The sequence below is a fragment of the Pelecanus crispus genome, chromosome 10, assembly GCF_030463565.1.
Source record: "Pelecanus crispus isolate bPelCri1 chromosome 10, bPelCri1.pri, whole genome shotgun sequence".
Lineage (NCBI taxonomy): Eukaryota > Metazoa > Chordata > Aves > Pelecaniformes > Pelecanidae > Pelecanus > Pelecanus crispus.
In genome coordinates, this window is record NC_134652.1 from 1,000,712 (window position 1) to 1,012,747 (window position 12,036).

The 12,036-nt window shown below is 44.7% G+C and overlaps 1 protein-coding gene across 15 annotated transcripts in view; it reads right to left on the reverse strand.

The window, feature by feature from the left end:
* Nucleotides 1–2,435: 2,435 nt before the first annotated feature.
* JAKMIP3 (Janus kinase and microtubule interacting protein 3) overlaps nucleotides 2,436–12,036 on the reverse strand; it is a 40,206-nt gene continuing 30,605 nt past the window's right edge. For 6 of the 15 annotated variants that reach the window (XM_075717269.1, XM_075717267.1, XM_075717264.1 and 3 more), the window contains 8 exons: nucleotides 11,755–11,853; nucleotides 11,606–11,665; nucleotides 9,151–9,216; nucleotides 8,619–8,687; nucleotides 8,437–8,514; nucleotides 4,832–5,035; nucleotides 4,414–4,479; nucleotides 3,194–3,244 (listed from right to left, as the gene is read on the reverse strand). In XM_075717269.1, the coding sequence (XP_075573384.1) occupies nucleotides 3,194–3,244; nucleotides 4,414–4,479; nucleotides 4,832–5,035; nucleotides 8,437–8,514; nucleotides 8,619–8,687; nucleotides 9,151–9,216; nucleotides 11,606–11,665; nucleotides 11,755–11,853 (693 nt within the window). Of the gene's footprint in view, nucleotides 2,574–3,171; nucleotides 3,245–4,413; nucleotides 4,480–4,831; nucleotides 5,036–8,436; nucleotides 8,515–8,618; nucleotides 8,688–9,150; nucleotides 9,217–11,605; nucleotides 11,666–11,754; nucleotides 11,854–12,036 lie in introns of those variants that run through there. The other 9 variants (XM_075717270.1, XM_075717271.1, XM_075717268.1 and 6 more) reach the window with 5 other exon arrangements.

A 12,036-nucleotide genomic window follows, 5' to 3' on the forward strand; every position in this document is an offset into this window, starting at 1 on the left:
CAAAGGATTTGGACCCCTCTCCAAAAACTAGCAGGGCTGAGATGTACAACTGCAAGTTTTGAAGAAGAGCGGGCATCATCGAATCTAACCCTGAGCACAGATTACCTCAGTGAGCACCATGTAAGACAACTAATTCCCAAGACTCCCTGTATGCACCCCTCTGTATGTAGACATCCTATGTCAGATTGACTTTAAAAGCAGCAATCCTATCTAGAGCAGCAAATCAATGACCTGCAGCCAAACACCTTAAGATCCAAGAGATGTTCAAATTCAGATTTGATAGACATTCTGCTTAGAAATACTATTTGAGGGGGAAGAAAAGAGAAGAAAACTGATGGGATGAAGTAGAGAGAGACAAATCCTCCTTTAAAGCAGAAACAAGTCCTGTGAGAAGCACTAGGTGTAAGTATGACGTTAACAAGTACTGGGACAGCCCCAACAAAACCAAAAAAAGAAACGGCCTCCAAGCACCATCACGAGTGCTCCGACTTGCCTGTTGGTTTGCCTGCTGACTGAGTTATCCTGAGCATTAGCCACAGCAGTGACTGGAAAACAAGAGTTCTATCCCAAGTTGTTGTTTTTTTGAGATTTGAGTATTTTCCCTCATTCGGGGAGAGAGATAACGGAGTCCAGAGAGCACTAGTCTTTCTGGGCATGACAAACTCCCGCAGACTGCGGTAGCAGTGATTTCTCGTCAACAGTCTAGCTGGGTTCTGGTCCCCTGTTTAATTTCCCCATATTCTTAAATATTCTTGAAAAAAGACAGCTTCAGGCAGTGCTAGGGTGACCACTGCTACAGTCCCCCTCATGTTTACCAGCCAAGTAACTCATTACCAAGGTAAATTAGGAAACAAAAGTGCAAAAAAAGAAAAAAAAAATAATGAATTAAAATACTTTTCTGAATACTATTTGTCTTTTCAATCCAAAATGAAAATTATTTCCATCCATTGCATTTAACATACACATTTTTAAAGCAGCATGAGTGCTTGCTGTTCGTACAAATTTGACCATGCATTTCAGTACCTACCTAGTACTTCTTTGTTAGGAGTGACCACTGAGCTAAAGAAATAAAGTTAGCATTTGTGATTATATCATACTGAAATTCAATACTTAAATTACTAAAGTAAAAGAGAGATAGATAAGTAAATAATGTTTTCATAAAGTCTTTGGTAATTTCAAAATTTTCTCTGCATTATTATCAGAAACATTTTAACTTGAGCAAGAGGGACTAACAGCCGTGTAAAGGAAGTTGCATAGTGTAATATAATAAATTGGTTTCCAGCTAACCAGTCTTACCTGTCCGGAGCTCTGGTTTTGCTTCCTGCCTCGTGCTTCCAAGGGACAGGCAGCTCCCGCCTGCATCCTGGGCCTCGGGGACCTTCGTGACACCGCAGCCATGGAAAGCTGTGGACGGGAGCTTGTTCTTGCCCTTCCTCGATGCCCCAGGTTTGTGCGCTCGGCCGCAGTTCCCATTTGGTGACTCACACTGGTGGGATTTCTTCCGGATTTTCCCTCCTTCACCTGTTTTCCTAGAGGATCCTTTTTTCCTTCCCCGCTCCTGTGCCAGCCTCCTGGGCTCGGGCTCTGTGGTACTGGTGCTCCCTTGCCTCAAGGTGATAAAATCTCCTGTTCCCTTTTGCTGCCTCCTCCAGCCCAGAGCATGCAGATCAAGGATGATGTGTTTTCCGTTCACTCTTTTCCAGGTTGAACTTTTTACTGGGACAATGTTAAGTCTTTTGTCATCATTTAGTGACAGCAAATTATAAATTATTGTGCCATTTTTCTCATCACGCTGTGGGCCACGGTCTACTGAAAATTCCCCCCCAAATTACAATTTCATTTCTTGAAGGGTTCAAACATAGCTTCACGTTTTTCCCTAAAACTGGGCTTGCGGGATATTCAACCAACCATTGGACATACCCTGTGTTATGAAGAAATACCTCGGAACAAAACACTTCATTTTCTTTCACATTTATCTTTTTGTGAGTTGCTCCTCTGGAACTCTTCCTAAAATCTTCTTTCAAGACAGATTTTTAAATAACTATGAATAACAAATATAAATGCGTGACATATAAAACAGGACATGGTCACTTCTACAGAGAAGCAATTTACTGCCTGCTTAGCAGGGAACCAAAATATATTCAGTTTATCTGAATTAGTATACTGCTCCTTACGTAAAGCTGAGAGCTATTTCAAGCAGCAGAGCCAGGACTCCCACTGAAAGTCAGTTCAAGCAGCAGAGCCGGGACTCCGGAAAGGAGCCTGTGGCTGTAGGAGAGGGAGGGGGTTTTTGGCTTTCTTCTTTGTCGGCTTCGTTCTAGCTTTTCAGAATGCTCAGTCAGAGGTTTCAGTGGTGCAGACACCACCTGTGCAGAAATTTCCATATTCCCTAGTTCAGCTTCAGTCTGAAAGGGTCAGAAAGATCGCATCTTCCATCACCAGTAGCAAAATATGAGAGATATTTGGGGAGATATTTGGGGTTTTTGAAACGGCAATGTCTCTTTCTCTGTCTTGGGCATCAGTGCTGTCTTCCTGTTAGTAACAGTAGAAGCAATTCCAGCTTCCTCAGTAGGCTGAAACAAAAAAAAAAACCAAAACAAAACACATGGATAAAAAAAAAAGTATACCTGGGCAAAAATAACATGCACGAAATTTCTGTAAGGTTTATATTTATAACTATCTGTTTGAATTGTACAACTGATAAGGATTTGTGTTGTACTCTGTTGACTTTGATGACTAACGGGGAACGTTCCCCTCAGTGCCATCCATGACCTGGCAGTTTCTACCATCTCTGGAAGCACAAACAGATTGGCATTTTATCTCCTATTTAAATGGGAAAAAGGTGGGGTTGGGCAATATCTAGGGCCCAAAGGCATGATGCTGGGAGAAACACACATTTGTAAATGACATGTCCCCCCCAACCCTGCCAACCATTCTGGGTTTTTAGCCTGAAGATAGGACAAGCTAATGCAAGGGGTTTAATCCAGCTGTGAGCGTCAGACAGTCCAGCCGTGCAGGGAGAAGGAGCAGTGGCTTTAGAGGTTTCCATTTTGGGGTCATCTGGGGCACCCAGGAGACCCCCTCAATACTGCAGAAGCTGGAGCAGCAAGGGGAAGGCTCTGATGCTTTATAAGAAGAAGAGGGGAGACCAGAGGTGATCCGAGGGCTTACCTTTTGCATGTGGCCTGAAGGACTATGACCAAAGAATGAAAGCTAAAGAGAAAAATAAAAACAAAAATAAAAACTGAAAAGGGGAGGGAGGAGAGGAAAAAATGGAAGAGAAGAAAGAGAATAAGAGTTTACAGTGTGTTTAGCTGAGAAATAAGCTGTGGTTACAGACAGAGTGCAACAAGATTCTCAGTTGAAAAGAAATATAAAGTGTGAAGTAAGCTCCGAGGGCTCGAGGCTCAGCCCAGCTCAGCCAGAGCCCAGCAACCCTCGGACTGACGAGAGTCGTCTCCTGCCCCAGCCCAGTCACAGCCAAGGGCTCAGGAAAAATGGGGAGGAAAAAATTAGCTGAATTCTTCTGATACCTCAAAACCCCCCCCAAAACCTTCTGATACCTCAACCCCCCCCCCCCCCCCCAAAAGCCACACTGCTAAGGTTTGGGTTTAGTTTCAGGTGAAAGTCCAGCTCAGTCCCTGTTGTACCTGAACAAGTTCTCCCATGGCAATTTCACTCAAAATAGATGGTTTCAGATGGGGGGAATTTTAGGGTAAAATTCAACAGTTATGGCTTGACTGGAGAAAGCTCGATGATATTAACCACGGTGACAGCGACTGCTGTGGCTGCAGGAGAGGAGAGGAGAGGAGAGGAGAGGAGAGGAGAGGAGAGGAGAGGAGAGGAGAGGAGAGGAGAGGAGAGGAGAGGAGAGGGAGAGGAGAGGAGAGGAGAGGAGAGGAGAGGAGAGGAGAGGAGAGGAGAGGAGAGGAGAGGAGAGGAGAGGAGAGGAGAGGAGAGGAGAGGAGAGGAGAGGAGAGGAGAGGAGAGGAGAGGAGAGGAGGGGGAGCCTCCTCATTCCCTTTGGGGAAGGCAGGTCAGTGCGGCTGCACGTGCGGATGCTGGAGATGGGAGGGAGAACAGATCCCTGGCTCCCTCCCCGGAGCACCTGCAGACCTCAGCCGTCAAGCAGCTCTCCGTCAGTCCCTTTCCAGGGCAGACGGACCCCTCCATCCTCGCCAAGTCCTGTGTTTCAGACTTTACTGAAGGATAACAGAAGGGAAGAGTCAGTTTAGGCTGGTGACCTGTCCTTCTCAGAGGGACTAATGCAAACGCAAAGTGGTTTCCTGGAGCGCTCTCACATTAGCCCACTGCACTAACACAAACTTTTTATGAGATTGTTTTCTTAGCCAAGGTGAAATGAATATATGGTCATGTGCACATACAACAACCGTTTCATCTGCATTACCTTACCTTTTCTTCTAACTCTTTTATTTGTCTTTTTTGGCCTTCAATTCTTTCTTCCAGCTCTTTAATTCTCTGTCAGATTTCAAATAAAAAAATATTTATTAACCAACCAAATACAGATGTACTCAGAAGATGCATTATTTTTGGAGATATAAATTGTATGTGCTGTGCTTCTAAAAAAAAAATAAATTGGGTTTTAAGCCATAGATGAGTCGTCTGTGTATGTCACTGTGTATGACAAATTCATGAAAATCGAAACGCCCAATTTGCAGGGATTATCCAAGGCAAATCAAAACCTGGCCACAGGACCAGCCATTTCTGGTACAGCTCTATGAGGAGATGCTGGTGCTCACAAGTTGATTACATTTCCATCTGAGGGACCGCCCCACCCCAAATCTCGTCGTGCCCGTGCACCGGCGCCTACCTGCTGCGCATGCTGAATGAGCTCCATCCTTTCTCGCAGGATTTGGGCGTCCCTCTCCCGGAGCTCGCTCATCACCTGCCGCTTCCATTGCTCTACAGCGCTCTTCAGTTTCTCTTTCTCCTCTTCTGAAAGAAGTTCGGAAATTTTGGCTCCAGCTTCTTGCTGCAGGGCATCATAGAGCATGGCTTCTAATTCCAGAATTTGCTAATCAAAAACAATATAAGGCTGTCAGCTTGACCTTCTCTGGTCAGATGAGGATTTTGTGAGGAACTGAAAATCCTACCCGGGTAAGGCAATGGGAGCGGTAGAGGGGTTGGTGCTGAGCCTCCCGCACAGGACAATGCAAAAAACTCAATCCAGGGGGAAAATACTTCAGGCTGCACTCATCCTGTGGGGCTCTCAAAAAATACACGGGTGTCAACTTCTCCTTTCTGAAGATGGGGAGGTGGCCGTGGGGAGAGAAGGCAAAAAGAAAAAAAAAGAAAAGGGAAAAGGGAAAAGGGAAAGAGGTTCATAAAAGGCTCGTTTTGTGAGTTACAGATATTTTTTAAAGGTAACGTTCAGTCTCTGGGTTCACCTTTCCCAGCTATTCTGTTCGCAGCAGCAGAGGATACGGCAGCACCAGTTCATGCTCCTGCCGGAAAGGGACACCCTGTTGGGTGCTTGCAGCGTTTTGTACCGACTAGGTTAAAATGCCCCACGTGAAGGTATTTCCAGCACTTCCTCTGGCAGAGCTGTCAGCTCCAAGAGGCTTTCTGCTCAAGAAAAATGTATCTGGTAGCTGGGCTCTGTTCCTGCAGTCTCAGGCTGCAGAGCCTGTACTTCACTCCATCTGAAAATGTCTCTTGCACAAAGATGGATGTACCCTCCAGATTTATTGATATAGAAGTGTATAGGAAACGCACCGGCAACATTTCCGCGGGGTCACCGGGCCTGGTACCCTCCTAGGGCAGACAATGTCTTCTGCTTCAAAGTACAGCATAAATGCTATTCCTTCACGCAAGCCAGAACCAAGACAAAATCTTTTTTGGCAAATTTGATACAGAGCAAGAGACAAAGCAGCGAATGATGGCACCTTTGCACACCCTCTCCAAAGCTGGTGGCATCTTGCAGAGCTCTCCGTGGCTTCAGGAGAACAGGACTGCTGCGGCTTGAACATCTAGACAGGCTGTTTGAAAATGCGATCTGTTGTGGTAATTCAGCTCAATTCAAAATCGACAAGTTTTTCCACCTGAGGCTGCTCGTGGTGTTTTCTTACTATGTCTTAGCAGAGTCAGGACAGAAGAATACAAGCATTTACAAGAATAACAGCATCATGGCAGGAGTTACGGATACCGATAACTGAAAGACAGCAACCATGGTACCTCTGTGGGGAAGAGCAGATCATATCTCAGAAGATTCTGCTTTCACTTTTAAAAATAACGCTAACATCCTTGCCAACCTTAACTGTGTCAACAACATGCTGTTATTTGAAATACAGATTTCTGTTGGGCCCCAAACCTCAATTATACAACTGTTATCCCTCTCTGATTATATTGACTTGTGAAGAAGGAAGGGTGCAGGGAAATTCACAGTCTCCAGACCAGCAGCAGCATCAGGAGTCTCTGTGCGAGCCACGTGCTTCTTGGAGCAAAATCCCCTGCCAGCAACCAAAGGGAGTGAAAACCGTGCAAAAAGCTTAGCGGTTACAGCTGGTAATCTTGTTGGCTCTAGTTAACGGGGGAAGATTAGCGGTTCCTCATCTCAAGGGGCACAAAGGAAACATGGAAGTGAAACAAATTATAGAAATCAAAAGAGCTTTTGACACTTGAATTTCAGGGCAGAACAAAGCTTTCTTGCTGCTTTCAGGCTGCATTTGTGCTCGGGAGTAAAGCCCACCGCTTTGCCTGGAGACACGCGCGTGATGCATTCAAAGAACACAGGAGAACGCAAATAACCCTCAGCTACTTCTGCATGGGCTGCAACACGTTCATTATGCTCGTTCCTTCTCCACAACCTGCAGAGCCAAGTGGCAGGTAGTTGTTGGACCCTTTGGTAAATTTGGGATCCTGGAGCTGGAGATCCATCTCATGGATGGAGAGTGAGTGGCTGGCCACGAGCTGCAGGAGTGCCAAGCACACCCTAATCGACAGCCACGGCTCCGCGTCTGAGCTCTCCTGCAGACTCCATGACGTTACCAGCAGCTTCAAGCGATGCCATATGATTTTTCCCACTCTGCTGCTGTTGCAACTTTCTGCATACTCAGATTTATGGATCTGTTTCAGGACTTGCCCAAGACCCACAGGATCACCTCTCTCCGGGCTGATCTTTGAAGATGAATCCCACAGGCTCAGCCTTTGGCTGCACCAAACTGCTTCTCAGAGCAGCTCAAGGCTGCAGGAGATTATCTGCCATTAGGGCTGAGATGGCAGGTAAGAGAGGCTTGTGTACTTTCCAGGGTTTCCACTGTGCATAGACAGTGGTTCCAGACAGACCTCAGCATTTGGCAAAATCAGTCTTAAAAATCATCCTCACAGGAGCAGAAAGTGTACTGCGTAAAAGCTCCCCCAAATGGTTTGAGACACAAATAGAATCATAGAATCATAGAATCGTTCAGGTTGGAAAAGCCCTTTAAGATCATCCAGTCCAACCATTAACCTACACTACCAAGTCCACACTAAACCAGTCAAGGGCAGACCAGACTGAACCATGTCCCCAAGTGCCACCTCTGCCCGTTTTTTTGAATGCTTCCAGGGATGGGGACTCCCCCACCTCTCTGGGCAGCCTGTTCCAGTGCTTGACCACCCTTTCTGTGAAGAAATTTTTCCTAATATCCAACCTAAACCTCCCCTGGTGCAGCTTGAGCCCATTTCCTCTCATCCTATCTCGTCCTATCGCTAACTACGTGGGAGAAGAGACCAACACCCCCTCCCTGCCCCCTCCTTTCAGGTAGTTGTAGAGAGCGATAAATAGATAATAGGTATCCAGAAAAAGAGGCATAAATACTCATTGCTTCTCAGAAAGAGTAACTGTGCTAAAGATTTAAATGGAGCTGAAAGAACGAGATAAATCAATATGAAAATCTATGCATTTATGTCTTTCATGAGTATATATTGAACTTTTCTCTGACAGAAGGAAACAAGACAGCTGATGACTGAAGAGATGGTGAAATGGGTTAGGATCAGCTAATGATGAACCTGACCTAAAAGCAGCTTCATTTCAAATTTACAGAATCACCTAATACCTCCAGCTGTTTTGATTACAGAGGCTGTAATCTAAGATCTAAGGAAATGTCTAGGTCAAAATCTCTGTTTTGGAAGGAAAAGAGAAATTACTGAAAACGTCGTTTTCTTATCAGTAATTTACCAAAACCTCTGCTAAATTACAATTTGTGTTTAATAAATCAGTATTTAGGTCCTAATCCTGCAAGGACCATGCAAACACGAGGAACTTGGTTCATAAGGAGCTCACTGTCAGCTCAGGATATAGATTGTTTAAAATTCAGCCGATTTAGTCCTTGGGTCACTCCATGAGCGGAGAGTTTTTCTATAGAGAACAGACTACACGTATTACACAAGGTAAATTAATCCAGATGGCATAATTCCGTCAAGACTGGTTTCCCTCACCTTGTGAGCTTGGTCCAAGGACTGCTTCCTGAAGTCGAGCTCATCATCCAGGTATCCCTTTTGCTTGCTGAACAGCTCCTGGGGACACAAGGGAGGGGCGGTCAGTGCAACGGCCGCCGCCCTAACGCCACTGCTCCTCCTGCTGCCCCTCCCGCCGGCGCGCCGCCCTCCTCCCTCCGTACCTTCTCATTCTCAAGGTCCAGCATCTTCTGCTGCAGCGCGGACTCCGTCACTTCTATCTGCTGTAGCCACTGTGCACAAAAACAGAGATGGGGTGCTTAAGCCTAAAGAGCAGGGGCAGCACGCCTGCATATTCGGCTTTCACTGCGACTTTAGGGTGTGTCAGCACACGCTGCAAGTACTTATTTAAATTCACTAAATAAAAGAGGAAAAATTAACTTTATTATTACATGTTTTCTTTTGTACATATATTGGTGATGGAAAAAAGCATTATTTCAAAGCCTTGCCATTTACCTTCTAACATCATTTTGCTAATTAAGTAACATTTTAAAGTAAGCAATGTCTGTCTGTATTGCCTGAATGTTGCCTTTATTTTGACAAAAGCTAGTGTAAGTGCAATTCCACATAAAGAATCAGGGCATTTTGTGTTGAAACTATCATTTACATCACCAGTGCCTTCAAGTGAGCTATTCTGAGAGGGTGAGATGCTTTCATGACATGCATTTACTGAGCGATGCAGGATGCAGTTATTACCTTTTCAGCCAACGTGAGAACTGTCCTTGCTTGTATGACAATTACTTGCTCCTCATTGGTCAGATTCTGCACCAAAAGCAGAATATAATTACAACAAATCCCAGTGTCTTGTTATTAATCCACTACTTGGGCTACTGCTGTGTTAAATACATATGAAATCAAATACGATCAAGGAACAATAAACTCAGGCAAAGAAAATTAGTATTGTAACGCAACATTGTTGTAAAAACAATTGTAACTATTCATGCTGAACTGTTATCACACATATAGTTAATTCTTCTAAAATTTCCACATTTACCAAAAAAAAAGATGTTGAGACTGGATCTGCTTTTTCCCACCAGGGAATAAACACGCAGTTACACAAGACAAAATCAAGCTTAGCACAACGTGCCATTAAGAAAAGAGACGCACTCTTAAGTCTTCTGTGTTCCATTATACGCACAGCAGGTTAATACACAGTCCTTATTCTGCACAGCCAAAAGTCGTGATTTTGGCAAACACTTGTTAAGATGTTAGTGTTTCAATTCATGTTTTGGGTTTTTTTGTTGGGTTGGTTTTTTTTTTTTTTTTAAATGAAAATACCGAAACTATGTTTTGCATTTCATCCCAAACCTCGGTCTTACTCTGGCCGCATCTACAGTAGCAGAAGGGAATCCTTCTAGTTTGGGACCCATATTAGCTCGGATCTGGAGAGCCGAGCCTGACCCAGGGCTGTCAGGTGCAGGGGCATGGGCCGGGCTCCGTGTGTTCCCATTCCCACAGGGTGATTAGGAAGTCGGTGAGAAGGGTGGCTGCGGTGAACTTCAGTTCAATGCACACGGCTGGGGACAGTGAAAGCGCTGTCTGGCAGGGCTGGGAGGAGACCTGTCCTGAGGACCCCTGAAAATCGCCTCTTCCATAAATGTAAGTAATTTTTTTTTAAAATAAGTTATGTCACATTAAAAATGAAACCATCCCCATAGAATACTAGCGGTGTTCTTCCCTGTTCCGCGAGTTATGCCCTGACTCCCCTGTCTGTGGGGAAGAGGAGGGCAGTTCCTCAGCCCCCCTTTCTCTGTGCCCGTCCCCAGGGACCCCGTAGGCTGCAGGGGATGCATTGCACCCCTCTGACCCTTGCTGCTGCTCTGCTCCTAGAGGTTTGCCTTACTCAAAGCAACATTCAACTCATGACAGTTCAGCGGGAAGCAGCGAGAAGCTGCCAGGGGGCTCTACAGAAATGCACGTGCGAAAATGCTCAGGAAAGGATGGAATCACTTGCACGCAGGCGGGACACAGGTTTGCTTTCCCAGACTCTCTAACAGCCAGACATGAGAACATCACCCACGGGGCAGAGTCTGCCATCGGTGGCTGAGTCTGTGGTGCTGAACATGTGAAAACAAGGGAAAAAACAAGTGATAACAACGGTCTACAGTTATCTTAAAGCTATCTGAGATGAGAACTGCGAACTCCCCCTTGTGTCGCATCTGGAATTAACTTCTTGTATGTAACACACAAAAAAAAAAAAAGTCAGGAGGAAATAACATTCTAGACTAGATATCATTAATATAAGTAAAGAAGCCAAGAGGAAAAGAAAGGGAACAGAAAGCCAGAGAAAAGCTATCACTTTTCTGTTCCTTTTTGTCTCCAAGTTGCCTGTTTGGGATGCTGTCCCAAAACACTCTGCACCGACTAACCTGACATTAGTAATGCCATTGAAGACAACATTAGCACAGGCATTAGCAGATTAGTGGGTATTATCTTTCTGCACCTTAGTAGGACCAGTCTTAGCTCACTGGTGATTAAGCTTATGTGTATCTTTTTTTATTCTTTGCACACAAAAGATTTTAGGATTCTTCATATTTCTGCCAGTGTGAATATCATTAACTGCAGCAGTGGTGAAGATGGTTGGGCTGATGATCTCAGAGGTCCTTTCCAATCTTAACAATTCCTAGTTTTTACTTTCATTAAAAATAATCCAGATGCATAACTATAGGTATAATTAATCACTTCCGTTTGCTAATGGAGAAACACTTTCAATTTTCGTATTACTTGTTTCTTCTTTTCATGCTGCTGTTGTAATTTTTTATTTAATATCCTGTTTACTATTGAAGGTTTATGGGTTATTAGGCAAAATTAAAATACACAGCTGCTGGAATGCAAAAGCAAAGCAAATGCAGAGTAAGCAAATAAACCACCATGTGTGAACAGTGACCAGAAAAAAAACCCCACCAAAGTTTCAAAATATTTTCCAAATCATTGAAAATTTGTAAGCAATATTGTGACACCAAGATCCCACATGGCGCTGCTCAGACGGCTATTAACAAAATCTTAAAAAGCCAGAAAATGCTTAGCTCGTAGCCCAGTACTTTGGCCACAGGGCGGACAGGTTGTGCAGTAGCAAAGCAAGAAGGCTTTGCTAACATAACATGAGGACAAATATTTACCAAAGCATGCACAATTTATTAAAGGAACATACACTTACGGCGTTATCCCCTAAAATGTCCAATTTTTTCATCAGCTCTGCTACTACTATGTCCTGACAAGAGAGAAACGGAAAACCAGGAGTCAGAGCAGAGCGTCTGATTTTGTTTAGGGAAAGGAAAGTACGAAACGAGAATCCCTTACTGTTACACCTTCTGCCTCGCAGTAGACTTGGAGAGGGCTCTTCCCCTCTGTAAAAGGACCGTGGTGGAAGTTGATGGCAGGCGATCGTCTTTCTCTCTCCTGAAAGGACATTAATTGCTTGGTTCCCTACCACAGTATGATACAAATGGCAGCTTCGCCAAGAACTTGATAAATATGGCTCGAAAAAGGCTCACTCCAACCGAACACGCTGCAAAGCCGTGCAGTGGCTTTAGTTTGGGTGCACAGAGCACGGAAACCCTTCCTCCTGCACCCTGTAGCTGT